Source organism: Cryphonectria parasitica (genome assembly GCF_011745365.1).
Source record: "Cryphonectria parasitica EP155 unplaced genomic scaffold M406scaffold_9, whole genome shotgun sequence".
NCBI classification, from domain to species: domain Eukaryota; kingdom Fungi; phylum Ascomycota; class Sordariomycetes; order Diaporthales; family Cryphonectriaceae; genus Cryphonectria; species Cryphonectria parasitica.
In genome coordinates, this window is record NW_024468917.1 from 1,657,137 (window position 1) to 1,683,080 (window position 25,944).

At 55.3% G+C, this 25,944-nt stretch overlaps 11 protein-coding genes across 11 annotated transcripts; 5 read left to right on the forward strand and 6 right to left on the reverse strand.

The window, feature by feature from the left end:
* The first annotated feature begins 332 nt into the window (after positions 1-332).
* M406DRAFT_358382 (uncharacterized protein) lies at positions 333-2,126 on the forward strand. The gene is made up of 5 exons (XM_040923881.1): positions 333-565; positions 859-953; positions 1,022-1,038; positions 1,106-1,245; positions 1,519-2,126. Coding segments are annotated over exons 2-5 (402 nt in total). The 5' UTR covers positions 333-565; positions 859-952; the 3' UTR covers positions 1,763-2,126.
* A 150-nt stretch (positions 2,127-2,276) lies between these two features.
* Positions 2,277-2,837, reverse strand: M406DRAFT_73330 (uncharacterized protein; the record flags this gene model as incomplete). The annotated part of the gene is made up of 1 exon (XM_040925615.1): positions 2,277-2,837. One exon carries the CDS (start codon positions 2,835-2,837, stop codon positions 2,277-2,279), a length of 561 nt encoding a protein of 186 aa, XP_040771851.1.
* Positions 2,838-3,068: 231 nt separating this feature from the next.
* Positions 3,069-3,926, reverse strand: M406DRAFT_267803 (Formyltransferase; the record flags this gene model as incomplete). The annotated part of the gene is made up of 2 exons (XM_040917891.1): positions 3,069-3,437; positions 3,492-3,926. Coding segments are annotated over 2 exons (804 nt in total), but the record flags the coding sequence as incomplete, so codon positions are not given.
* Positions 3,927-6,814: 2,888 nt separating this feature from the next.
* Positions 6,815-8,446, reverse strand: M406DRAFT_324540 (uncharacterized protein). Its single transcript, XM_040919883.1, has 5 exons — positions 8,321-8,446; positions 8,221-8,254; positions 8,012-8,064; positions 7,734-7,949; positions 6,815-7,671 (listed from the first exon to the last, which is right to left on the reverse strand). The coding sequence occupies exons 1-5, from the start codon at positions 8,387-8,389 to the stop codon at positions 7,492-7,494; spliced, it is 552 nt and encodes a 183-aa protein (XP_040771853.1). The 5' UTR covers positions 8,390-8,446; the 3' UTR covers positions 6,815-7,491.
* Positions 8,447-9,056: 610 nt separating this feature from the next.
* Positions 9,057-9,618, forward strand: M406DRAFT_268474 (putative 37S ribosomal protein S18; the record flags this gene model as incomplete). The annotated part of the gene is made up of 2 exons (XM_040917944.1): positions 9,057-9,260; positions 9,376-9,618. Coding segments are annotated over 2 exons (447 nt in total), but the record flags the coding sequence as incomplete, so codon positions are not given.
* Positions 9,619-9,728: 110 nt separating this feature from the next.
* Positions 9,729-12,514, reverse strand: M406DRAFT_296350 (uncharacterized protein; the record flags this gene model as incomplete). The annotated part of the gene is made up of 3 exons (XM_040919243.1): positions 12,373-12,514; positions 10,025-12,304; positions 9,729-9,906 (listed from the first exon to the last, which is right to left on the reverse strand). The coding sequence occupies exons 2-3, from the start codon at positions 12,271-12,273 to the stop codon at positions 9,729-9,731; spliced, it is 2,427 nt and encodes an 808-aa protein (XP_040771855.1). The 5' UTR covers positions 12,274-12,304; positions 12,373-12,514.
* Positions 12,515-12,905: 391 nt separating this feature from the next.
* M406DRAFT_282733 (uncharacterized protein) lies at positions 12,906-14,273 on the forward strand. The gene is made up of 2 exons (XM_040918487.1): positions 12,906-13,155; positions 13,236-14,273. The coding sequence occupies exons 1-2, from the start codon at positions 12,915-12,917 to the stop codon at positions 13,916-13,918; spliced, it is 924 nt and encodes a 307-aa protein (XP_040771856.1). The 5' UTR covers positions 12,906-12,914; the 3' UTR covers positions 13,919-14,273.
* Positions 14,274-14,420: 147 nt separating this feature from the next.
* On the reverse strand, positions 14,421-16,052 carry M406DRAFT_228925 (uncharacterized protein; the record flags this gene model as incomplete). The annotated part of the gene is made up of 4 exons (XM_040915799.1): positions 14,421-14,855; positions 14,952-15,845; positions 15,910-15,964; positions 16,018-16,052. Coding segments are annotated over 4 exons (1,419 nt in total), but the record flags the coding sequence as incomplete, so codon positions are not given.
* A 760-nt stretch (positions 16,053-16,812) lies between these two features.
* Positions 16,813-19,755, forward strand: M406DRAFT_296357 (MCM-domain-containing protein). Its single transcript, XM_040919244.1, has 2 exons — positions 16,813-19,185; positions 19,263-19,755. The coding sequence occupies exons 1-2, from the start codon at positions 16,903-16,905 to the stop codon at positions 19,518-19,520; spliced, it is 2,541 nt and encodes an 846-aa protein (XP_040772191.1). The 5' UTR covers positions 16,813-16,902; the 3' UTR covers positions 19,521-19,755.
* Positions 19,756-20,965: 1,210 nt separating this feature from the next.
* On the forward strand, positions 20,966-23,650 carry M406DRAFT_47569 (family 3 glycoside hydrolase; the record flags this gene model as incomplete). The annotated part of the gene is made up of 3 exons (XM_040924339.1): positions 20,966-21,126; positions 21,235-22,066; positions 22,130-23,650. The coding sequence occupies 3 exons, from the start codon at positions 20,966-20,968 to the stop codon at positions 23,648-23,650; spliced, it is 2,514 nt and encodes an 837-aa protein (XP_040772190.1).
* Positions 23,651-24,138: 488 nt separating this feature from the next.
* Positions 24,139-25,856, reverse strand: M406DRAFT_268107 (aldehyde dehydrogenase; the record flags this gene model as incomplete). Its single annotated transcript, XM_040917913.1, has 2 exons — positions 24,139-24,548; positions 24,656-25,856. The coding sequence occupies 2 exons, from the start codon at positions 25,854-25,856 to the stop codon at positions 24,139-24,141; spliced, it is 1,611 nt and encodes a 536-aa protein (XP_040771858.1).
* Positions 25,857-25,944: the final 88 nt, after the last annotated feature.

Here is a 25,944-nt window from a genome sequence, read left to right on the forward strand (position 1 = left end):
TTGTACCAGCACATGAATGAATACTGCAAAAAGAGGTGGAAGAGCCCAGAACGAAGAGGGGGCAAGGAGAAAGGAAGAGAAGGGGCTAGTCAAGTAGGCAAGTACATGAGAGAACTATAATGGCAGGAGTGGAAAAGGCAGCCCCATCCACAGTTTGCAAGAGCCACCACAAGATGTACCATGTGACCTTGTGAGCGTTGAGGTAGTCACCCCATCCAAGCTATTCATCAAGGGGGGCCCTGAGCTGCGTCCTTTCCATGAGCAGGTGAGGTAATAAATGTAGGCCACGCTGCAACCCCCCTTCCCCTCCAAGATCGTTCAATTGTCGGCCACCTAGACACACACCCCTTGACCCTCTAAGGAATGCCCCTTGTCTTGCGAAGATCGATCCATCCCTCTTGATCTACTTTACTGTCCTCCCTCCAACTCTGTCACATCTTCCTCTTTTTGTCTTCTTCCAACAACAAGCACAGACAACAAGCCATCATCAATCCATCTTTGCCATCTCCTCCATCTCTCACCCTTCCCACATACCAACCGCATTGACACCACCTGACTTCTTTTGGTGAGTACCCTTCCTCATCTTGGAGCGTTCTCCAACACGGCCCCTCTCCCCCCCCCCCCCCCCCCAAACTGTGGTCGTCTTGGCGACGATTTCAACCAGTTGTGGGATCACCATCAACAGCAACGACAAAAGAACATATACTGTGTCATCAGGTATCCGTCTGGAACCGACCATTTCGACCGGTCCTCTCGGGCTTTGGTGCCTCCCTCGACTACGAGCTCCGAGAACCTTCCAAGGAGCTCAATAGAAGCCCCGCACCATCGTGTGAGCTATGCTGACTGGGTGGACGACAGCTGAAGCTACAGAGTCTCAACCCGACGTCATCCCCTTCGGGCTCCGTTAACCTCGCCTAACTTTCAAAACTCAACTCCCAAACAAATCACCAAGAGTAAGCCAGATTGATCTTGACCATCCCCATTGGTGCACAGAGAGAGCCAGATTGCTAACATGCCATAGTGACCCGTTCTCACAAGGTGCGACAGGTCCCTCTTTTTACACCCTTGTCCAGCAACAATCGTCGCGGCTAATGCTGTCATCTAGTACAACGACAAGGACCACGCCGGTTTGGCTGACGGCACTGCTGCTCCTGAGGAGCACCTCCCCCGTTACTTCGCCAAACATGGCTACGCTGGCGAGGACCCCAAGAAGATCAAGAAGAGCGGCGGCGGCAAGGGTAACTGGTGAGCAAGCCCCGATCTCCTTACAGCCTACCAGCACCACCACCACCATGATCCGTGTCACAAAATGGGGGAGGGGGTCGTATTTTGTCCTTGTTACCTAGTGACTGGCCGATTATATACCCCTGAACCGCCCGACCCGCCCTGCTACGGGCTTCCCCATTGGGCCGAAGCACACACCGTGTTGCATATGCGCCTGTGAAGATCACCACGCAACACGAGCCGCTCTCCCCCCCAAATCATATTTCGTATATAGTGTCCACTGACGAGACGTAGGGGCAACCCTGGTGACGAGATCCTTGATGACCAGTTCAACCTGGCCAATGCCCGCCGCCGATCCAACTCGTCTGGCTATGCCAACAACCTCTCGGACTTCAAGACCAAGTTCGACCTGAATGAGGTCGAGCCCGTCTTTGAGGAGTCCATCCACGGCCCTGCCGAGGATGACCTGACCAAGACCGAATCTGCCTCTACCAGCGGCGGCTCTGTCGATGATGCGACTTCTGCTAAGAGCGTCTAAGTCTCCCTCCTAGGAGGGGCTTGGACATGATGAGGGCTGTCTTGTTTTCACCCACATACATACACATGTCGTTTCGAGCGCTGCGTATGACACAGTCACTGCTGGTCTTATTTGAAAACGAAAAGCGTGTTGTTTGGCCTGTCGCACTTGGCTGGCTGGCTTGTCTCGTGGAGATGGTTGCTCGATGGTCCTCTTGACATCTGGCGGCGTCTCAGCCTCGATTTGACTGACCCCCTCATCGCACGATGGTCGTGCCTTGCTCAACAGATAGCACCTTCTGGTAGTCTTGTGCTCACCAGACTGTAATATTATTTCTCTCCTTCCAGGTCGTACAACAAATGAATATGATGACTTCTTCTTCTGCATTCTTATCTGGTGAAAATTTTGCGCTTTCTCTTGTGATTTCTTCAGCTTATATCCCAGTATGCTACCCGACATGTATGCACCAGCTCACTCTCACTCTTTTGAACAATGTAAATAGGGATTAGTTGGATATCAGATTCTTGGCGTCCCTCTATGCCTCCTCATGGGTCGTCATGATGTCCATAGCATAATCTAGATTCGTAGCCTCCTCCACCGTCAACCTCTTCTCCATGAACCGATCCAGCGCCCTCGAGGCAGGCTTTCCCACCCCGCCCTCGTTCTTGATCATTCTCACTCTGATGGCAGTGCACGGCCCGAAGCTTGTCCCTACCAAAGGCGCAGCCTGTCCACCGGCAAATTGATACGGCACACGCAATGGTATCACCACGCTCGTCCCCTCCTTTCCTTGCTGTTCCTCGCCGTCGTCCTCCACCAACACGAGCATCCGGAACTCCCGTGCAGCATGCTCGTTCTTGGTCGAGAAACACACATTCACGATCTGCGCGGGCAACTCTGTCTGCCGCGCCTCCTCGTCCAGCTCCCTCGTGTCCTCGCCAGCGGCGGCGGCAGCAGCAGCAGCAGCAGCAGCGGCAGCGCGGTCGTGTTTGCGCTGGACGATGGTCATGACGGCGTCCTGCAGCACGCGTGGGCATGGGATGGCCTCGACGTCCTCCAGGATGAGCCGCTCCTCGTGCGGGTTCTCGGGTGTCATGGCGTGGGTCCACAGGCCGGTCACTTTGCCTGCCGGTTGGTACCCGACGGCGCGGAAGCGTGTTTCGAGGTCGGAAGCGGTCCAGCGCCCGGCTGGGTAGAGGGCGTGGTCGCGGGCCCAGAGGGTGCTGTCCCAGTCGATGCAGGCGTCGATCTTGCGGATCTTGGGGGCGTCACGGAGGGAGGAGGAGGAGGAGGAGAAGAAGGAAGGGGGCAGGTCTAGAGGGGGTGGGTAGGGGGGGACGTGTAGGCCCTGCTGGAGAGCGTCGGCGAGCAGGGCGGCACCGACTGGGGCGAGGCTCTCGAGGAGCTGCGGGGTGGTGCACCGTGGCGGGATGGGGAGGCCTGGGGTGGGGGTGCGCGCGAGGATGTGGCCCCGGTCGTACTCGGTCGGGTGAAGCGTCTGCAGGGTGACGCCGGCGCCGGGCCGGTTGGCGAGGAGGGTCCACTGCAAGGGGGCGGGCCCGCGCAGGTCCGGCAGGAGGCTGGGGTGGAGATTTAGGCCGCCGTATGCGAGGGAGAAGAGGATGCGCGGGGGCACAAAGAGGCCAAAGGAAACGGCGATGAGGAGGTTGAAGGGCAGGTGGCCGCGGTGGGTGAGCTTGCCGGACGGGTGGGGGTGGATGGTGCGCTGGCCTGTCGTGGGGTGCGTCACGCGGCCTGGCAGGGGCAGGTCCCAGCCCGTGAAGGTGTCGCGCTGGTGTAAGGGGAGGTGGAGGGCGTGGGCGAGGTGGAAGAGCGGTCCTACGGCGATGCGCTTCAGGCCGCGGCCGCCGGGTTTTCCTGGGCGCACGAGGACGTCGATGGACTCGATCAGGTCGGGCTGGGCCTTGTGCAGGTCGTGTAGCGCTGTGAGAGAGGCGCAGCTGAAGGCGTCGGAGCCGCAAAAGAGGATGCGAAGCGGCGCTGAGGTCTTGCTGGGGGAGGAGGAGGAGGAGGAGGACGAGGAGGAGGACGAGGAGGACGAGGAGGACGAGGGTGAAGCTGTGTGATTATGGCGAGTTTGTCTTGAGGTCGATGGCCTGCTGGTAGTGTATGAGTGGTTACATGTTGCGAGCAAGCTTGTGTGTCTTGGAACGAGTCTGCACATGAGTGCTGGACGGTTTATTGACGGTGGCATGGCGAGTGAGGGAGTGAGTGAGAAGGTTGCTGGTGGTAAAGAGAGCGACGAAGGACGGTCACCAAAGGTGAGAGAGAGGACCGGCGTTGAACGAACTCATCGCTGTATAAGAAAAGAATAAAACAAAATCCCAATGCAAAAAAGATAGAGAGTTCCTCAATCAAAGTAAAGGTATCAAATATAACACATAAATTGTATGAAAGAAGTTCACAGGGCGCATCCTCCTGTTCTTGATGGACCGATGAAACCGTGGAACTTTTTTTATGCAAGTTTGATGTTCTCAAGTACTAATTAATGCTGTATAGAAAAATAACATGACCTTGTCATGTTGGTAAAGTTGCAATAATCGGGCGCTATATCCTTGTAACCGACATCAGCCCATCATTAGCACTGAAAGCAATCCGCTTGTGAATGGGGTGGTTCTCATCTCCCACAAGAAATATATCCATAATTACTACGACCTTTGAAGACTGAACTATCTTCTGAGAGGTGCTTAGGCTTACAAAAATCTCCATGGAGCTGTGGCTGCTCGGAAAACTTGTTGGAATCCTCACATGCATAAGATGTCTTGCTCCCAATTAATGCTTGTTGTCCTGAATAAGTATGGATCCCTAAGTCAGCTTTTACAAACAAAACAATGCTTTCTGAGACTCAGTTTCACGTATGGAGGACTTGGAGAGTAAGCCAGCAAATACTCTGATCACAAACAAGTTTGTCATTGAAACAGCCCTAGGTGAAGGGCAACCCTATAGACCCAACAAAACAAATGCAGGACGCTTGACAGGCAAAAAGTCTAAATACGCTGACTGAGAAAGAACAGAGAAGCCCAACCCACCTATCCTACGCCTTACCATGCATCATCACCGAACGGTTGCAATTGAATAGACAGCTGAGCAGCTTTGGGAGCAGCCCACGCCCTTTCATCATCTCGCGTGTGTGCCCTTCGCCTTCGCTGTCGCATATGTTCCCGATTCACTCGTATCTGTTCAGGACCGAGCACAGAAATTGCATCGATCGCATGAGGCCATGGGGAGAGGCGACGGACGATGGCGTCGAGGTAGACAGTCTCTGAGAAAAGCTGGTAGATTGGGACGAGGAAAAGCGCAGACCCAGCCTGATGCGCGTTTCGGTTTCGGTTCCGTGTTCAGAGTGGGCGTATGTTGCTCTAGAGAGAAGAGCCGAGAGGATTGCGCCTCGACGCATGCATCGAGGTGCTGCTCTCCCATGTGTGGAACATGCGGGACGAGTTGATCCGCTACGCCATCTCGTGCACCCGTCATTGTTGGGCGGTTGCCAATTTCGCCTTCAGCAATGCCAATTCCGGCCATCACAGCCTCGTGAACCGTAACTACCTCCACCCCATTCTCGCGTACCGAGCTGATATCACTCACGCGCGGGCGACGCAAGAGGCTTTGACCTTCACCTGCGCCATCTGCCCTGTCGGTCTCTCTCGAATGCTGTGGTTCGCTGCTCATACCTGCCACATATGCAATCTCAAACAGAGAGCCTTCATTTCGAGAAGAGCCTGCATCACCGTCATGGCAGAGCCCATGGGGATCCCGTGTGCTTTGTCTTGGTTGACAGCTCATGAGAACATTTCCATCTAAACGACCAAGAGCGGGACGGACAGGTCGAGGTATACGTGAGTATGTCAATCTTCGAGGAGGAGGGGACTGTGGTGTGGGAGGATCCCTATAGAACTGTATCTCTCTGGAAATGCTCTGCGTTGCTGCGTCTTGATAGATACGGGATGTCGACGGTGCAGCAGTCTCTTGACTCATGGCAGCCTCCGATGGTGGTGCCACGGCACTGATCTCGACTTCCTCAAGACCCACTGTGGATGTTACATTGATTTGACGTCCTGCAGGCGCAGGAGGATCACGGCGACTGGATCGATGGAATGTGAAGCTGGAATTGGGGTCATCATGACCCTCGAGAGTTGAGATAGTCGTGTCTGGCGTGGGCGTATCCGACTCGTCTTCGTTGTCGTCACTCGAGCTGCCATCACTCTCATATTCTGTGGCCCCCTCGGAGTCGAACCTGTCCTCACCATCACCGTCCGTCTCAGAGTCAGAGACCACGTCTTCTTCAGAATCAGACTCGACTGGCGCTTGTTCAATTCGGACAACTTCTAGTTCTCTCTGCCAGACTCCCCGTGACAAGTGATCAGGAGCCCGTCGACAGAGATTCGGATCCAGTCTGTTTGCCCGGAGGTAGTCACTCCATAGCTTGTCACACCACTTCCGGAAGATACCGTGCGCTTGGGACTGATGCCAACCGGTGATACCGCACACGACGCAGGAGGAGATAACTTTCAGGAGAGAATTTGCCTGACGTGAGGGGATGTTGACTTTCACCAACTCACTGAGGAGCCGAGACCTTTGCCGCATATTGGATGCATTGACGGGTCGCGAGCAGTGGGGTGCATTGCGGGCGTATGGAGCGTATGCGATGCAGTCATTGGAACGGTTTTGTATACCGAGGAAGTCACAAAGATCAGCCTGCGATCTGAAATGGAAGACATCGACCTCGACAAGGTCTTGAGAGAGGTAGCGTGAAGATTGCATTCTGAAGTGAGTAATTGTAGCACTGTGGGATACTAACGAGGAGACAAAGCGGAGTCAAGACCAGAGGCCGGACGACAGCCTCATTCTTGTAGTTGAAGACAATTTGTATTTCGTAGCTTCGCTCCATCTCGATAACCATGCCGGCGATACATCGGGTTTGAGACAACGAGTACATGGCCCCCACGTGTGAATGCAGGTCGGGCCCCTGAGCGGTTACCTGGGCTTCAGCCCCATTGCGAAGCCCAAGATATGGGCTCAAGCCGAACAGCATTTCCTCCCAAAGCTTTGATCCGTGCTTAGTTCCGTACTTTACCCATCTCGAATTCCAGCATCGGGAAAAGCGGGCCCATTGTAGTTTATCGTTGTGTAGCGTTTCGTGGGAAAGGAGGGATAGTAAAGATGCACAACTTTGAATGCCCCGATCCCATTGACATATCGAAATTGAATTATTATTAGCCAGTGTATTGGTGGTTGTGCGGCGGAGCGGGGGAAGTGCGTCTTGAAAGCTGTTTTGCATATGCAGTTGGCTGCAAGGTTCGGTGGCGCCGCAACCTGTGCGACGATCCTTGCCGATAAGGTGCTCAAAAAGACCAAGTATGCCTCGGCGGCCTCAACAATCGAAAATAGAGTTCGTCTGAAGCTTGGAATACTGCCTGTTGTGCAATAGTCAGGCCTTCGTCGCCTCTGGTATTCTATGCCTGGAGCCAATGTCGCGTGATTGCGCTGCAGCGGCGTGTCCACCAAGCTGAAGTTGAACTGGCCTTGAGAAATTGTACCTCTAGATGGCTGAGCTCTGAACCCGGCGGGCATCGTTTCGAGTGACGCCCATTCTTTGCGACTGCCTGGACAAACAGTACCTCAGGAGCAGCCGCTCGGATCATCCTCGAAGAAAGAGCCGATCGTCTTTGTCGGCAAAGATGTGCCCAGCGTAAAGCAGAGGGCACAATGCTTTGTAGCAGAAATGTCCCTCAGAGCAGCTCGAAATCATCCAGCTTGTCTCTGTACTGCATGATGTTGCGCTTGATCTTGCTGCCAACCGACCAGGTCACGAAATCCTCGAGCTGGCGGGTGACCAAAAAGGCCGGGTCTGTGACGGTCTCGGTGCCGACCCGCACGTGACCTTGCTCAATCATCTTCGTCGCAGCTTGCTGTAGACATGTTAGTAGCGGGACTTTCAGGTTCTCAGCGATGCCTGCAAAAGGATACGTACGACAGTCTCCGCCATCCTCAGCCGTGTCATGACCACGGGAAGTCGACGTCGTGCAAACGCGGACACGGTTGCACCATGCTCGACAGCGCTCAACTTGGACGTGGAGGACAGGATGCCCATGTCGTAGAGTTTATCCAGTAGCAGCTTCTCATGCTTTCGCCGGACCTCGTTGTCCGGCGGCATGAGCGAGAGGCGATGGGCGAGCTGACGGACAGACTTGAAAGGGCATCATGTTAGTCTCTTCGGCGGTACGTAAAGGACTTGGATGCATCACTCACACCACAGAGTCGATTGTACTTGTTGTAGTCCTCTGGTTTCTGGATCATGTACCCTGTGAAGAGTCAATACAAAACCTCGACTGCAGAAAACTTTTGTTCCGGCCCCGACGACTTTTGGTTCCTTGAAGATACCCATGCACCAACAAAAGCCACGAAATGAATAAGAAATCCGTAATCCAAAAAAGGAAAGGAGAAAATTATCAACGTACGTCTGATGACATTGTGATCGCGGTGACCGTTGTCCTACATATCAAGATCAGATTTGTGTTCGCGGGGGGGGGGGGGGGGAGACTGGAAAGGGCAGCGCACCTGTTTGTATGTGATGAAGTCTGTCTTCTTGAGCAGCTTCTGCTCATGATACTTGAGCTTCCTGACCATCTTGGAGACTTTGGAAGGATCAACTCCTACAAGAACGAGATATTCAAGGGAACTTTGGCGCTGGCGTTGAGATTTGTAGAAGGCGATATCCGAGTCTTCAAAATTCAGCAGACGGAGCCGCTCAATTGATGCTTAGCGGCCCCACTTTTGCGCCTGGGCTCCCGCGCCGCATGAGCCTGCCGCCAAAACTTGGGTTTCGTCGTGCACCGGTTACAAACCCACCTCAAACCTCTAACTTTATTTTCCTATCCACGACCAGCGGGAGGAAAAGGGCAGCAGTTCACAGTTCAACATGCCTCCACGGCTACCATTACGACCTCTCCTGAGGTCTCTCCAGGTGTCTGGGCCTCAGACGAGAGCTCCCATCTCCTCGACCTCAAAAAATGGAGCCCGTACGTCCGGACCCGATCTCTCGTGTACACCATACTGGCGAAGCTAACCACCACCACCTCCCTCAACAGTCCAGGACCTTGGCGCGGCCGGACAGTCCGCATCGAAAGCCCTGCTCGATTTCGACGACAAGTCCTCCGACGCCTCTGCCGCGAACAACACCAGCGGCAGCGGCAGCGGCACGCCCTCGCCCAACAGCTCATTTGCCGCATCTCAGGCAGGCAACGCGCTCTATAGCGTATTGAAACGGAGCAACGGATTCGAGAACATATCGCAGAACAAGGAGACGTTCGATGAAAAGACTAGGCTCGCGAAGGAACGTAGTGACATGTCACGGCAGATGACACGCAGCTGGAAGATGGGCGATGTTTATGCGCCGCACGACATAAGTCATGTCGAGATGCTCAAGTGGAGGCAGCCCAAGAGGCCGACCAAGGACATTCTGGACATTCTGGGCTTGAATCCCCTGGATCACTATAAGGTATGTGACTTGGGACTAGGTTAATTCTCTGTTGATCAGGAAGTTTTGACTTGAATACGTTTCCGAACGTTGGGTTGGATATCACTGAACCCCTAGCTAATTCCCTCGACCGCAGAATTTCGCAATGATGTCTGAGTTTATGACCGAGATGGGACGGATCAAGCACTCGAAAGAGACCGGGCTCCGGCCCGTCAACCAGAGGAAGATGGCCAAAGCCATCAGGAGGGCGATCGGGATGGGCATACACCCCAGTACACACAGACATCCGGAGATTCTCTTCGGCCAGTCAAGGGCCGGCCCAAGATATCAGAACAGCAGGATGCCCGAGCCCACCCAGAACAAGATCAAGGTGAAATAGAGAGACTTTGGAACGCATGACGCATGTAAATTTAGACAGGCAAATGGCTGTATATTGCATTGAGATGCTCGTGGACCTATGTGCCGCTGGAATGCAGTACTGCTGTCTTATCAAGCCTTAAGCCTCTCGGCTGCGATGGAGATCCGATCCGTGCCCTCCACTGTCTTCGTCATCTTGTACTTGTTGATCCTTTCCCATTTATCTGGGAATTCTAACGATGCCCAGTCTTTGTAGGCTTGCTGGAAATGCGGGAACGGGATTGCGTTAAAAATGTATGCGAGCCTGGTTCTATGTAAGTTGACTGATACACTGACCCAAGCATGGGCGACGAAAACGAGGAAGCTCCAAGGCGTATTCAGGAGAAGGGGGGGGGGGGTGGGGAAAGGATGAAATGTAGGCAACTTACAGGCGAGGAGTGAGCTTGCTGCTGTACTCAACCGCCTTGGAGAGCAACATATCCTGGACCTGGTCCAGCTGCCCCTGGCCGGCTAACATCAACATGTACGCATCATAGACTCTTTCGGGTATCTCAACCTCCAGCCTTTGCATCTTCTCCCAGATGACCTTGGCCCTGTCGTACCCAAACGGCATCTTCTGACAGGCTCGGAAGGCCAGCTCCAGACTCGTGTAAGTCGGACCTTCCGGGAGATTCGAGATCTGTTGCCAAAAGTCAAAAGCTCTCCGTGGCTCATCACAGCCGGTGTAAGCAATAATGAAGGCGTTGAATAGCCTCACGTTGGGCTGTATCATCGTGTCCATCTTGAACATATTGTGGATCATGCCCAGGCTCTCTGCGTCGGGAACTGCGCCTAGGCCTTCGAGACAGAGAACATAGGCGTCGAGGTCGGGTCTGATACTCTCATCGGGATGGGCACGCATGTGTCCGAAGATGTGAGAGGCCATATCGGCACGTTTGCGGCCAAAGAAACCCTCCATGAGCTGGACCCGCTCATGTCTTGACGTCTCAGGAAAGAACTGGCGCATGAGCGAGTAGCCATCCCATGCCCTTGCAGTGCTTACAGCCTTGTCAAGGCAATATCTCGAGAAAGCTTCCCGGACGATTCGCCGCTCGTCCATGCTGAACGTTTTCAGGTGCAGCCCCAATGTATCCACGACCTCCATGGTTTTATCGTCCCTCAGGAACCTTAGACACAATGCCACCACTGTGTCGGGCTTCAGTTCGCCCTGCTGGCTTTCGACAAGACCCAGAACGTCGACGATCCTCCGAGAGTCCGTGGAGTCTGCGTCGCACAGATGCCTTAGATACAAATTGACGGTATCCACGTTTTTTGACCCCGATTGTAAGCGGCCACAGTGGATCAGATCTTCGAAGGCGGAGGCGGCGCCGGTCCTGTCATGCCCAATCATACGCGCCTCGAGTAGAAGCGCAAACGTTCTCACATTTGGTTTCAGGTCCATCTCAGAAGCCAGAGCGTTCGCCCTTTCGGCAAGGAGAGCGTTCTTGGTCTCGACCGCGGCCTCAATCAAACCATTGATGGTGAAAATGTCTGCCCTGACATACTCATTGCCTGGGTTCAACTGCACAATGACATCAATCATGTGTCTGATATGGTTGATGTCCTTGCCCTGGTATACAGCCCACTTCAGAACAACATCCCACCAGAGCTTTGGTGGATTCGAGTCGCAAAGATCCTGCATAGCCACCTGCAGCCAGTCTGGCTGACAACTTGTTCTGAAAGAAAATCTAATCAGACTCATGTAGGACTCTGGCCTTGCCATCTTGCCCCCGACGATCGGTCTCTTGAACCATTCGTGGAGCTGTCCGTCGGCGTCGCTCTCCGTTTCAGCGAAGAATGTTGTCATTATCTCGTGGAATTCTGAAGTGTACTCAAAGCCGAGATCTTCCAACTGTTTTGCATATATTTCGGGTGATTCCTGCCGCTCTGTGGCGATCCCCCGGAGAACCAGCATGTGAAGCCTCGACAGCTTGTCGGACTGAATCAGCTTGGAGTGACGCATGAAGCCCTGTAAGCTCGACAGGACTTGTGATGCCTTCCTCGACCCGCCGAATCTAGTCAGTGCTGTAATGTAGAGTTCCAGATCCGCCGAATTTATTTCTTGGCGTGCATCTTCTTCCGGCCTGAGATTCTTAGAACCAGTTCTTGTGGCCTTGATCCCATCATACAAGATAGTAGCAATCTCACTGTGGTCGCGAGAAATTCCTTTGGACCGCGGCGTTGCAATCGCGCCCAGGGCCTTTTGTAAGTCCTGGTGGGTCAACGCGAGCTCTTCCGTCTTTATCGACTGCAGGTGTTCGAGGACTAGACGCGCGACGAAAGCCTCAGACGAGTTGACAGCCCGCCTGTGCGTAAGTTTGGAGTCGAAGAAGGCCCGGAACGCCTGCACCAGCTCCTCGTCAGAAGGTAGTCTGGTGCCCTCGACCGAGTGCGCGCGGAAATCGACAAAGGTGGTGAAGCCTGGTTCGAAGCCTGCTTGTTTGACTTCTCTTGGCTCTTTCTTCCACATGTTCATAAAGGTCCTTCGTGAGAGATGCGTGAGCGAGCCATGGCGGGGCCGTGTTGGTCTCAGGGAGAGGGAGGTATGGCCCGGCGCGGAGAGGGCGCAGGCTGGCGAAGTGAAGCCATGGGAGGCCACAAGTTGTCGGCACACCCTGCGCGATAGGCTGGACCGCATCGTAGAGCTGGATTATCGGTAGAACCCTGAACTGGACGAACATTAGCCATGCCACACGCTTGCTACCTCTGGAAGAAGATAAACTCGCCTTGGACTTACCGAAACATGGTGTTTGCGGCCAATTGGCCTACTTCTTGATATGTGACTCCTCGAGTGTGCTTTGGAAGCTCCTTGCAACTTCCTGAGAATTTGACGGCCCCCCCAAAAAAAAAAAAATCACTCGGGGAGGGGTATTCTGGCTGTTGAGGTTGATGACTTCAGTTGCCTGTCGCAAAGTTCCGAAGCTCTCCCACATTCGATGCCGGCCGGCGCGGGAGCTTGGGCGCCCAGGGGCGCGATTGCTTACAGGGGTTCAAGAGCCTGTCCTGCCCGTGCTTACCCGCTCCCCTGGTGGCCCAGATGCAGGGGTAGGCGCTGTAGAGTTCCACCACATGAAGTCGCTCGACGACATTCGCCATTGCCAACCTTAACGTCACGCACAATCATCCCTCTGTCTCTTTCTAACTCAATCTCCTCCTACACGTTCGTCGGCTGCTTGGACGTAATCTAACTGAATTATTCGCATCATCACGACGCGCGTTCCGCAAGCATCCTGCCTCGTCGCAATTTAATCTCACGAAATCTTCCGCATCAACATCACGATGAACGGCCTCAACGGCGGCAACGTGTCCGCGATGGTGGCGGGTTATCCGACGCCGGCCGGCTATCAGGCTGAATTGGCATACATCTACAGTATGGTTGATGTCTTAAGCCAGCAATTGGCAGAGAACAAGCGGGCCCTCGAAGACGTGGTTTCTAGCGTTGGCCGGGTCAGGAGTCGAGCAAGAGCACAGTCGCTGGGCAATGAGGACTTGATATCTTCCGCAGTCGATGAGCTCGAATGTGGGTGGTCCCTCCTTATACGAATGACTCCCATGGTGTGATAATCTCGCAAACTAACCCCACTGATGTCCGCCCTACAGCACAACAAGCGAATATAGACACCACCATCTCCCTGCTCACTGAGCTCTTTGAACGCGCTAAGTGCAGCCGCGACGAGTATCGCCAGCTCTCTCAACAGTACGCTTCCGTGATCGCCGCCATGCTGAAGCAATTCCACGAGTACAAACAGAAGCACGTCGCCGACGTCGCGGCGTGGCACCGGTCATACCGCGCGCAGCTGGCCGAGGAGCGCGCCGAGAACATGCGGCTACGCGACCAGATCTGGGAGATGCAGGCGCACGCGGGTAAGGCCAACGAGAACCTCAGACATTTTCGCAAGAAGTACGACGAGGACGAGACACGCTGGGAGCGGCGCGTAGACATGAAGTCCGTGCGGCAGGAGCTGCGCTTCTGGAAGCGGATGGCGATGCCCGAACTGCCAGACGATGATCCATACTGGAGCGACGATGACGACTTGGTCGACTCGGTGGAGAAGCTGCGACTGCAGGAGATAGAGAGAAGGGTCGCCGACGAGGCGCTCGCGGGTATGGGCAACATGGAACAAGGACTCGCGGGCCAGGACCTGGACCTGCCGCAGGGTTTACAATCTCCAGCCATGATGGGAGGCGTGCCTATGCAGAGGGATGACTCTGGCGCGATACCAGTGCTGCCACCACGGCCATCCAGCGCGGCGAGTACAGGCTCCTCAGGACAGCCAAGCTAGCTGCGCTTGTCCACAAGGGTGATGTGACCTGAGGATTCGGCTCAGAGAGAGAGAGAGAGAGAGACAGCATTGCATTATAACTTGCACGCATCGCAACTGCTTCACGATACCATGTTAGAAAGACTACGACACTAATACACTCGACAATGAGAACAGATGGGCAAAGATGAAAAGCTTGGCACTCCTGGAAACGGCCTCTCTTATTACTTTCCTCGAGAGCAGACTTCGAGGAGCTAGAGGGTATATTTGTTGAACCTGAGAAGTCCAAGTGGCGTTGCAGGGGATTATTTGTTCAGAGAAAGTGGCTATTCGGCTGACGGATATGTATTTTCGTGATAAATAAACGAATAACCTGACCGTCCAATAACCCATGTCTCCCTTGGGACTGATGGTTTCATACCTTTTTCCATTATACACAAAACCTCATAATCATTACAGTGGTCAATTAAGGACGTGACCATATCCAGTCCTTTCAATACCCCGGCTGCTCCTTTCTGTGGTCTGATTTGGCACTATCACCGGCCTCCTTGATCGCCTCATCGTCACCACGCAGCTTGGCAAAATACTCCTTGATGTCCTCTGCAGAGATGGCCTGGCCACTTTCCGCAAACTGCTGGAAGAAGGGCTTCAGCTTGTCCTTGAGCTGGTTGTATGCCATGACGCCCTCGATGGCGCGTACGCGGTCTACGTTGCGTAGAGCACTCTCACCGCGCTCGTACAGGCTACCGCTGCCGTGCGTCGAGCCACCATTCTCAGAGCCCTCCTCTGAGATGGGCGGTTCGTAGATCTCTTCTTCCTCGAGCAGCTGTGCGTGCGCCGCCAGGGCTGGAAAGCACTTCTCACACCGGCAGAATCGGTCTCTAAACGACTCTGTGCAGAAGATAGAGAAGCTTCCCTTGGGCGCAGGCGGCAGTGTGTCGGCTTTGCAGGTCTCGGGCTGGGTTTTGTTCGGCGTGAGCTCACCCTTCACAGCGGGTTGTTCGTCGCTGGTCGTTGTTGCGGGTCGTTCTTCGCTCGGCGCCTCAACCCCGACAATGTCAGCACCGTTCGCCTCGTTCTTGAGCCTCTTTGGCACTTGAAAACCACCAGGCTCATCGTCGTCGACCTTGCGCTTCTTCGAATTGGACTCATCAGCAGCATCGTCGACAGCAGTCTGCTGCTCTGTATCATTCTTCGTCTTATAAAACACTGGCGGAAGGAAACCGGACGCCCCGGCGTAGCGCTTGATCCAGGGGTGTGCGTCGACACATTTGAAGCAGATAAAAGTTTCGAACTCGTCGTCTTTGGGGAATCCTGGCGGATTAGGCTCATCGTCCCCGTCTTCGGCGGCCTCATTCCCATTGCCTGATGTACCGTTGCCATTTGGCGCGCTTGTCTCTGCGTCTTCAGAAATTGGCGGCAGCGCCCCGTCTTCGACTGTCGCAGCCTTCTGAATATTTTTGCCCTCCGTCTTCTCCATCCAATCCGGACCAAGGCCTACAACACAGCCAGGGTGGAACCAGTCCTCGCCACAGCCTCCTGTTTCATGCGTGCCCAGCCCCAGGCACTGGAACATCGTCCCTTTCTGCTGGAACGGGTCATAATCACACTCGCACGCGCAGAAGCGATTGCGGAAGTTCTGGTTGTACTTGTTTGTCGCGCTGGGCTCCTCCGAGTGCACGCCGCCAAGGGTGTTGGTCAGTGGATTCAGGCGCAAGGTGCATGGGCTCGTCGAGGGTAGGCGCTTCGTGCCGCAGTCACACGTAAAATTGCGCTTGGTGAATATCTCGACTAGCTGGTGCTCGCCGTGGCACTGCACGGAGCATGCGTAGCAGATACCAGCAGCATTGTATGGGTCGGTCGGGTTCTTTGGGGGAGGGTTGCAGGTGAGGCAGGAGAACACGCTCTGACGGAGGGGACCGAGCTCTTTGGTACAGTGTTCAATGCTCTGCGGTCGTGTCAGCAACCTGTAAGACCACGAGTGAGAACGCGACAGGACATAGGGAACTCACGTATGGCAGTGCTTCGCGCGCATCGGCTTCGAGCTGCATCTGATCGCGGAGAATGCTGATGTCGCGTCAGTACAATATAGTCTGTGTTTTCTAGAGGACCGCACTCACTCAGCCGCGGTCTGAGAACCGTCGGACTGCTGCGAGGAGCTGTCGCGACGGGTCAAGCCGTGGTCTTGCTCGGCGCCACTGGAAGGGTCAGCGGAAGGCTCTGGTAGGGAATCCATCATGGCAAGTAGTGCTGTGTGTGGGTCTTGAGAGATGTGATGTGTGGAGAGCACTGCTCCAGATGAAAACTTGATGTTGATACGCTTTTGGATTTTGGATCTGGGAAATAGAATCCAAGATACAGCACGTAACGCAAGCCGCGTCGCTGGACGTGTGGTCGTCTAACGACCCTTGCTAATGTGTATGTAGTACTATGGTAAGCTTTGGTGGCTAGGGTGCACTGCAGTGTGAGGACTACCACAGCTGCCAGGTAGTACACGCGCTAAAAAGCACTTTAAAGTCTGCTCCAGCGCATGCTGCAAAGGGCCTAAGCTGCTATATCCAGAAATTCTTAGCGAGTATCGCCCCGCATTTACAGCTAGCAGCTGCAGAACCGACGCGCCCCCCCCCCCACCCTCAAAACGCGGTTTTGGGAGAAGCGCGTATTTACGCGTAAATTGGCTCCATTTCTGAAAGTTCCCATTTCCCAAACTCCCACAAGGGAACTCAGCCTTCATCTGTCGTTGCCCATATTCCATCTTCAACCTAACCCTCCCCAATGATCTATTTGAACTGGTACTGTGTACGCTAGATCATATCATCAGTTGACAAAATGAGGTATGTCGTTCACTTACAAGTAAACAAATCTCTTAACCTCTCGAATGCACAAGCCCTGAGCGGCTGACACTCCCGACTTCCAGCTCCCCTCTGCGAGACAATCCAGCCTCCGCCAACCGCGGAACGGCACCTCGATCGGGCCTGAAGCGATCTCGTGGCGCTGGTGATGATATGTCTTCCTCTGTCGGCCGGGCATCGAGCCCCATGCCTTCCTCCCCTCCAGCCTTCAATATTGCCCACGGTGGTGATGACGATGACGACATTGAGGAAGAAGCCGAGATCCAGGATGATATCGACGACCTTGATGAGATGGCCGAGGATGATGTCGATCTTTTCCGAGAGGGATTTGAGCACGATTACCGTGAGAGAGACGCCAATGACGAGTACGAAGGGATCGACCTCGACGATGACGGGCAATATCAAGACATGAGCATCGCCGACAGGCGGAGGCTCGAGGCACAACTGAACCGCCGAGACCGCGAGGTGGCCCGCAGGGGTCTGCCGCGCATTTTCCTTGATGATGGTGTAGATGAAGAGGGCGATGTCGACTTGACTGCACAGCCTCGCCGCCGCCGCCATCGCTACGATGAGGACCCCGACGAGGATATGGACGGCGACATCATGGAGGAGGAACTCTCGCTGGAGGCACTCCGAGATGTCAAGTCGTCCAACATCACTGACTGGGTATCGCAAACAAACGTCCAGCGATCTATCAAGCGCGAGTTCAAATCCTTCCTCACCGAGTTCACGGACGACAACGGTCTATCTGTCTACGGCAACCGCATCCGAACCCTTGGTGAGATCAATGCTGAGTCTCTCGAGGTCTCGTATCAGGAACTGGCGTCAGAGAAGGCCATCCTGGCCTTTTTTCTAGCCAATGCTCCCGCCGAGGTACTCAAATTGTTTGACGAGGTTGCCATGGATGTCGTCCTCTTGCACTACCCCGACTACGAGCGCATTCATGCCGAGATTCATGTTCGCATCTACGACCTTCCCCTGAATTATACTCTGCGCCAGCTCCGACAGCAGCACCTGAACAGCCTGGTTCGGGTATCTGGTGTGGTCACAAGGCGTTCTGGCGTGTTCCCACAGCTGAAATACGTCAAAGTTGACTGCAACAAGTGCGGCGTCACCTTGGGTCCTTTCCAGCAAGAGTCCAACGTCGAGATCAAGATCACTTACTGCCAGAACTGCCAATCACGGGGTCCATTTACCCTCAACTCTGAGAAGACAGTCTACCGCAACTACCAGAAACTAACCCTGCAGGAGTCGCCTGGTACGGTCCCTGCTGGTCGTTTACCCCGTCATAGGGAGGTCATTCTGCTCTGGGATCTGATCGACAAGGCCAAGCCTGGCGAGGAGATCGAAGTCACCGGCATCTATCAGAACAACTATGATGCGCAGCTGAACAACCGAAATGGTTTCCCTGTCTTTGCTACCATCCTAGAGGCGAACAACGTGGTGAAGACCCATGACCAGCTTGCTGGGTTCAGACTCACTGAGGAGGATGAGCACGAGATCCGCGCCCTGTCGCGAGACCCACAGATTATCGACAAGATCGTCAACTCCATCGCACCAAGCATCTACGGCCACACAGATATCAAGACCGCAGTTGCGCTCTCTCTGTTTGGCGGCGTGGCAAAGACAGGCAGGGGCGAACACCACGTCCGAGGCGACATCAACGTCCTTCTTCTGGGTGATCCTGGTACCGCCAAGTCTCAGGTGCTCAAATATGTCGAGAAGACGGCCCACCGTGCTGTCTTTGCCACAGGCCAGGGAGCCAGTGCTGTCGGTTTGACGGCTAGTGTCCGTCGTGACCCCTTGACTAGTGAATGGACCCTTGAGGGTGGTGCTCTGGTGCTCGCCGACAAGGGCACCTGTCTCATCGACGAGTTCGACAAGATGAATGATCAGGATCGTACGTCTATCCACGAGGCCATGGAACAGCAGACCATCTCCATCTCCAAGGCCGGTATCGTCACGACCCTACAAGCTCGCTGCGGTATCATTGCGGCTGCTAACCCGATCGGTGGACGATACAACTCGACCATTCCCTTCTCTGCTAATGTGGAATTGACCGAGCCTATCCTGTCTCGTTTCGATGTTCTCTGTGTTGTCCGCGACACGGTTAATCCGTCAGAGGATGAGCGCTTGGCGCGCTTTATTGTGGGATCGCATAGCCGCAGCCACCCTTCGACGAACTCGCAGAAGACGCAGGACGACTCGATGGATGTCGAGGCGGACACGCAGGGAAACAACACGCAAGCTACATCCAAGCCTGCCACAGCTCCGGCCAAAGAGGGCGAGATCCCACAGGAGCTCCTCCGGAAGTACATCCTGTGGGCACGAGAGCACTGCACGCCGAGGCTGGGCAACATGGATGAGGACAAGATTGCACGTCTCTTTGCAGACATGCGCAGAGAGTCTCTGGCCACTGGAGCCTACCCCATTACTGTAAGCTACGACCCAAAGCCCCTCGTCAGATATACACAGGGTAAAAGGCCAGGACTAACATTCTTCTTCCTCCCCAGGTACGTCACTTGGAGGCTATCATCCGCATCAGCGAGGCCTTTTGCCGGATGCGACTGGCAGATTACATCACGACACAAGACATCGATCGGGCCATCGCCGTCACGATTGAGAGTTTTGTCGGCAGCCAGAAGGTCAGCTGCAAGAAGGCCTTGGCACGGGCTTTTGCCAAGTATACGTTGGCCAGGCCGAGTGCAGGTCAGCGGAGAGCTGGAGGCGCTGCTGGTCGGAGTGGTCGGCCAGCTGCTGTCATGGCTTGAGGGGGTGGAATGATTGGCTACCTCGGTTCTATCACCTGCGGTCTATTTGTTATGTCTTGCCTTGTATGATTTCGGCGTTTGGATTCTTTTTCGGCAACGATGCCTGGTTTCACGCGTGCGACTTTTGCGCTCTTGACGGGATTCGACGATGGATATGAAGGATCGATGACGGGAAGGTATGAAGAGGTAGAGGGTCTCGATATTTTTCATCAACGAAGGGAACTATTTGTTCTTCATCTTTCTCTCCCCTGTAGAAATTCAATGGTTTGAACTGGCAACGAGAAGGGGAGGTGGGTGGATGCTTTTTTCTTCACCCGACGGAAGTATAGCAACACATCAGGTCGCATCCGAACCCATCAAAATTCAGCCTCCTTCGCATGATTGGAGTCTTCTTTACGAGAGGCATTTAGCCAAATAACCCGACTGGAGGAATTGACCCCCCCTCCCTTTTCCCCTTGCCCAATCTGCAGACTCTAGGTTGGTTGCATCCTGCTACTAAAGTAGACGCAGCAAATGGCGGCAGGATCCCTTTTCACATTTTTCTGTCGTGACCAGATGACAAAGAGAAGAACAAATTCTGACACCGCGATCCTCCTTCCGCCGTCGTCGGGTCCATCCGCCCTGGATGAATTACTGTGGTAAACAGCCTTAATCATCCAGGCGGCACGACGGTCCTAGCGTCTGACGCCCGCATGAATATGTGCTCCATTTCTCTCTCTTGAGACAGGCCAACAAGAGAGAGTTCCACCTCTGCGGTGAAAGTTCGGGGCTGGGTAAACCTCGGCTCCACAATGGTTTTCTGGAGGAGGGGAATAAGCCTTTGTGTCCCACCTGTCTGCTGAAAGGGGGGGGGGGGGTCTGCAGCGTATGCCAGCCTGGATAGTGGTACCGAGAATGGGCCCGGCCTGCGCACCCTTCTCCAGGTTGTTGTGACTTTGCGAGTCGATAGCTAGACACGAGGTTATAGAGCGATTGAGAGCGAGAATGGAGGGAGAAAGCGGTTGGTGGTGGAGTGGATATACCGTCATACTATCTATCATAGTAACTGCATTCCACTGCAGGCACAATGGGCAGGGGTCCCCCTCTTAAATCGACCTCGGAAGGAGCGAGCCAGAGACAATCGCTGGAGAACGTCACGTTACTACTTACTTATGCCTTTACAGTACAGTATGTCACCTTACTAGGTGACTCAGGATATAACTTATACGAACCCCTTCCGTCTTGGATTTCAACCAACCCCCTCTCCCTCTCCTCCTCCCTCACCTATACTTTAAAGGGCCAACTACCATCTCCTTGCTCCAAACGTTCTATATTCCATTGTCGTGTGTTTCATTCCTCTTCTCACTTCCATTCCCTCTCTCACCTTCTACCTAAGCACTTCTTTCCTCGTTCTCATTTCTTTCCATCCCTCTGCATAAAGACAGGACGTGACTGCACTGCACAAGATGGCGGATATTAATGTAGAAGAGGTTCTGAAAAAGCTCTCAGACGGCGAGAAATGTGACCTACTGTCGGGCATCGACTTTTGGCACACAAAGGGCCTCCCTCAGCATGGCATCCCGTCGCTGCGACTCTCTGATGGACCCAACGGAGTGAGAGGCACCAAGTGAGTTCACTTCGTAACCCGGCCGGAAAGCAGGAGGGAGGAAGAGAGCACACTCGTCAACATGATGACCCTAGTCCCCCTCGTTTCTAACCACTCCAAAAACAATAGGTTTTTCAATGGCACCAAAGCCGCCTGCTTCCCTTGTGGCACCGGCTTAGGCGCAACCTTTAATTTACCCCTCCTTCACGAGGCAGGCATCAAGATGGGCGATGAGGCCAAGTCTAAGGGCGCCCACGTGATCTTGGGTCCGACAATCAACATGCAGCGCTCCCCCTTGGGTGGTCGCGGGTTTGAATCGCTGGGCGAGGACCCCGTGCTGGCTGGTCTGGGCGCGGCGGCCCTGGTCCGCGGCATCCAGAGCACAGGCGTGCAGGCCACCATCAAACACTTTGTGTGCAACGACCAGGAGCACAAGCGCAACGGGACGAACGCCATCGTGACGGAGCGGGCGCTGCGGGAGATATATGCGCGGCCATTCCAGATCGTGGTGCGGGATGGGCACCCGGGAAGCTTCATGACGGCGTACAATGGGGTGAATGGCGAGTGGTGTAGCCAGAACGAGAAGCTCCTCGGCGACCTGCTGCGGCGCGAGTGGGGCTGGAAGGGCCTGGTCATGAGCGACTGGTTCGGCACGTACAGCACGGTCGAGGCGGTCAAGGCGGGCTTGGACCTGGAGATGCCTGGTCCGCCCAGGTTCAGGGGTGAGCCGCTCAAGTTCTCGGTGGAGACGGAGAAGGTCAGGGAGCATGAGCTCGACGAGAGGGCCAGGACGATGCTGGAGTTTGTCAAGACGTGCGCGGCATCTGGAGTCAAGGAAGGCCAAGAGGAGAGGGCCGAGGATACGCCCGAAACGGCGGCACTGCTGAGGAAGATTGGCTCTGAGTCAATTGTGCTGTTGAAGAACGAGGGTGGTCTCTTGCCGCTGAAGAAGGACAAGAAGGTGAGAATAAAAGAAATACTGGATCTGCGAATAAGTGACTGACTGGCTGACATACACAAACAGACCGTTGTCATCGGTCCCAACGCAAAGATCGCGACCTATCACGGCGGTGGCTCGGCCTCCCTCGCCGCCTTCTACGCAGTGACTCCCTTTGACGGCATCTCGGCCAAGCTGTCCACTACCCCAGGCTACACCATCGGCCAGTACTCGCATAAGATGCTGCCTCTTCTCGGCCTCTCGGTACGGTCCCTCTCCGGCAGGCCAGGCATGACCATGACGGCATACAACGAGCACCCACTCGAGAAGCCCGACCGCAGGCCTGTCGATGAGGTCGAAATCGACAAGACTGAGCTGCTGCTGGTTGACTACTACAACCCAAAAATCACCTCACCGAAATGGTACGCTGACTTCGAGGGCTCCTTTGTTGCCGATGAGGATTGCACGTGGGAGCTCTCGCTCGTGGTGGTCGGCACTGCCAAGCTTTTCTGCAACGGCGAGCTCATAGTGGACAACGACACCCAGCAGACGGCCGGCGACACCTTTTTCAACCAGGGCACAGTGGAGGAGAAAGGCAGGCTGAACGTGCGAAAGGGCCAGACATACAGCTTCAAGGTACAGTTCGGGTCCGCGGCGACCTCCAAGCTCCGCGGTGGGCAGGTCCTCTTCGGCTCGGGGGCGCTACGCATCGGTGGGTGCAAGGTGATCGACCCAGCGGCCGAGATCAGGCGCGCCGCCGATCTGGCCAGGGATGCCGACCAGGTCATCATCTGTGCTGGCCTCAACGCCGACTGGGAGACGGAGGGCTCAGACCGCGCAGGCATGGACCTCCCGCCCGGAATCGACGAGCTAATCGAAGCCGTCGCTGAGGCGACCAGCGGGAAGCTGGTCGTCGTCAACCAGTCCGGTACGCCCGTTACTATGCCATGGGCGTCCAAGGTCAATGCCGTCGTCCAGGCCTGGTACGGCGGTAACGAGACCGGCAACGCCATCGCCGACGTCCTGTTTGGCGACTTCAACCCCAGCGGGAAGCTGAGCCTCAGCTGGCCCGAAAAGGTCCAGGACAACCCTGCGTTCCTCAACTTCAGGACTGAGGGCGGCAGGACCATCTACGGCGAGGACATCTACATCGGCTACCGGTACTACGAGTTCGCGCAGAGGGCTGTGCTATTTCCCTTTGGCCACGGGCTCAGCTACACGACCTTTGCCTTCAGCGGTCTGCAGGTGGCGACGTCTGAGAAGGGCAAGCTCTCGGTGAGCGTCCAGGTCAAGAACACGGGCGAGACCAAGGGGGCTGAGGTGGTCCAGGTCTACGTCGCGCCCAAACAAAAGGCCAAGGTAAATAGGCCGCCCAAGGAGATGCAGGGCTTCGCCAAGATCGAGGTGGGGCCTGGAGAGACGAAGGAGGCCAAGGTCGAGATGGAGACCAAGTATGCTGCTAGCTACTTCGACGAGGAGAGGAACAAGTGGTGCGTGGAGGAGGGCGAGTACGAGGTGATTGTGAGCAATAGCAGCGAGGTCAAGGAGGGCAAGGCTGTCAGAGGGACATTTAAGGTGCCCAAGACCTTCTGGTGGAGCGGTATTTAGGGGACTTTTCCCCTGGCCCCCCTTCCTCCATACAGCAGAAGGGGTCACATATTTATACATGCATGGAAGAGGAGGAATGAAAAAAGGAGATAAGGAGTTAAGTGCTATTGCTAAGTTGAAGGATTTGCTGAGACATCTCGGTGCGTAATGTCATGTATCCAATTTAACGTGGTCCCTCATTCAATAGGCAATCCCTCGAGAGGATTTTCAGCATCCTCGCTTCACGTGCTCTCACGCTAACTATTGTACAGACGAACACCGCGTTTCAACCAATATGCACACACACACTTACACACACACACACACACACACACACACACACACACACACACATTATATATGGGGGCTGAAGCGGTATGTCATGTTGAGTAGTGGGAAGCGTCCAAGTAAAGGCAGCCGCATCATAAGGAAGATGTTCTTCCCCACTCATGATAAGAAGGGAGAAGCGGGTACCAACAAGGAAGGGAGCCTGTTCGGCATGCACAGACTCAACCTTTTCGCACATTCACGTAGTAGTACCACGTCAACGCAGCCACCACCCACCGCAACAGCGCGCTCTTCTTGTTGGCGGTGCCGAGGCCGAGGACGAACTTGAGCCAGTAGCCGGCGCCGCGGGTCACCTTGCCGTCGCGGTCAAAGTTGGGCTTCTTCTGGGACATCCACCGCATCAGCCGGAGCTGGCTCCAGTCGTACGGCTGGTAGCGGATGCGCAGGCCGCCCTCGGCCCAGCTGGGCGTGTCGGCGAGGGTGCGGAAGTGCGTAAAGGTGTCGAACGAGGCCTTGCCCCGGTAGGCGCCCGAGCCGGACTCGCCGACGCCGCCAAAGGGTACGTTGGCTACGGAGCCGTGCATGTAGGAATCGTTGTAGGTCGCGCCGCCCGAGGTGACGGCGTTGATCACTGATATGCGTTTTATTAGCTTGGTATTGCATGAAGGAGAGAAAAAGGAAATAAAGAAGAAAAAGAAGAAGAAACGGCCAGCCTTTTCACACAAGAGAGAGACTTACGCTTATTGAATTCGTCCTTGGTGCCGAAGCCAAACAGGGACAGCGGGGTAGGGTCAATGCTGTTGGCGATCTCGATGGCCTGGCCCAGGGTATCAAAGGGCATGATGGAGAAGAGGGGGCCGAACGACTCCTGCACCATCATGCTGTCCTCGACAGAGTTGACCAGGACGGCGGTGGGCGCGATAAAGAGGTCGGACTGGTCCATCTGGCCGCCCATGACGATGCGGCCCTTGGTCTCGTCCAGCATGTTCTTCATGCGCAGGAAGTGCCGCTCGTTGACCACACGGGCCAGGTCAGGGCTCTCCTTGGGGCCGTTGGGGAAGAAGTCGCGGAAGGCAGCGGTGAGGCCCTTGATAAAGTCATCGACGACCTCGCGCTCGACCAGGACGTAGTTCTGGGACATGCAGACCTGGCCGGCACACAGGGTCTTGCCCCACAGCAGGCGCCTGGCAGCTATCTTGAGGTCGGCGTTGCGGGTGACAAAGGCCGGGTTGCGGCCGCCCAGCTCGAGGGCCACGGGGGTCAGGGACTCGGCGGCCTTCTTGCTGATGATGCGGGCGATCTGGGCGCTGCCCGTGTAGAAGATCTTGTCCCACTTCTGGTCGAGCAGGGCGGTGGTCTCTTGGACGGCGCCGTTGACCACGCGGTAGGCAGAGGGATCCAGGGCCGCTTCGACAATCTCCCCGATGACGGCGGCGACGTTGGGGGCGCCCTCGGACGGCTTGACAACGGCAGTACAGCCGGCAGCGATGGCGCCAACGAGGGGTTCCAGGCTGAGCATCAGGGGAAAGTTGTAGGTGCCAATGACCAGAACAGCACCCATGGGCTCCCTGCGGACGCGAATGTTGTTGGGCCTGTGGTGGAAAGGGACGCTGGGGTACTCGTCCTGGGCCCACTTGTCGAGGTTCTCGATGGTGAAGATGATGGTGTTGGTAAGCCAGTCGATCTCGGTCAAGTCGGTTTCATACTGAGACTTGCGCAGGTCGCGCAGCATAGCTTCCTCTATCTGGGAGGCGCGGTCCATGATGGCCCAGTACAGCTTGCGCAGCTGGACCTTGCGGTATTCCAGGTCCTTGGTCCTGAGGGTGCGGTAGGTGTTGCGGACAGTGGCGCACATCTCGGAGATGGTCTCGACAGGCGTGGCGGCAAAGGCGGGGATGGAGACGGCGGAGCCCCGCTGGGAGGCTGACTTGGAAGCCATCTTTTGCCTGCCTTCTTTGCTATCTGCTACAGTTGAGTGATCTTGTTGGAACCCAGAGAAGAGAGAGAATGTGTGTGTGTGTGTGTGT

Excerpts from the sequence above, each read along its gene's own strand:
- M406DRAFT_358382 (XM_040923881.1), top strand. Across the intron at positions 1,246-1,518 it reads GGCGGCGGCAAGGGTAACTG|GGGCAACCCTGGTGACGAGA; the intron begins GTGAGCAAGCCC and ends GACGAGACGTAG.
- M406DRAFT_324540 (XM_040919883.1), bottom strand. The coding sequence starts at position 8,389 with ATGGTCAGGAAGCTCAAGTATCATGAGCAGAAGCTGCTCAAGAAGACA. Across the intron at positions 8,255-8,320 it reads ACTTCATCACATACAAACAG|GACAACGGTCACCGCGATCA; the intron begins GTGCGCTGCCCT and ends CTTGATATGTAG. Across the intron at positions 7,950-8,011 it reads AGTACAATCGACTCTGTGGT|TCTGTCCGTCAGCTCGCCCA; the intron begins GTGAGTGATGCA and ends TGCCCTTTCAAG.
- M406DRAFT_282733 (XM_040918487.1), top strand. The coding sequence starts at position 12,915 with ATGAACGGCCTCAACGGCGGCAACGTGTCCGCGATGGTGGCGGGTTAT. Across the intron at positions 13,156-13,235 it reads CGCAGTCGATGAGCTCGAAT|CACAACAAGCGAATATAGAC; the intron begins GTGGGTGGTCCC and ends TCCGCCCTACAG.
- M406DRAFT_296357 (XM_040919244.1), top strand. The coding sequence starts at position 16,903 with ATGTCTTCCTCTGTCGGCCGGGCATCGAGCCCCATGCCTTCCTCCCCT. Across the intron at positions 19,186-19,262 it reads CTGGAGCCTACCCCATTACT|GTACGTCACTTGGAGGCTAT; the intron begins GTAAGCTACGAC and ends CTTCCTCCCCAG.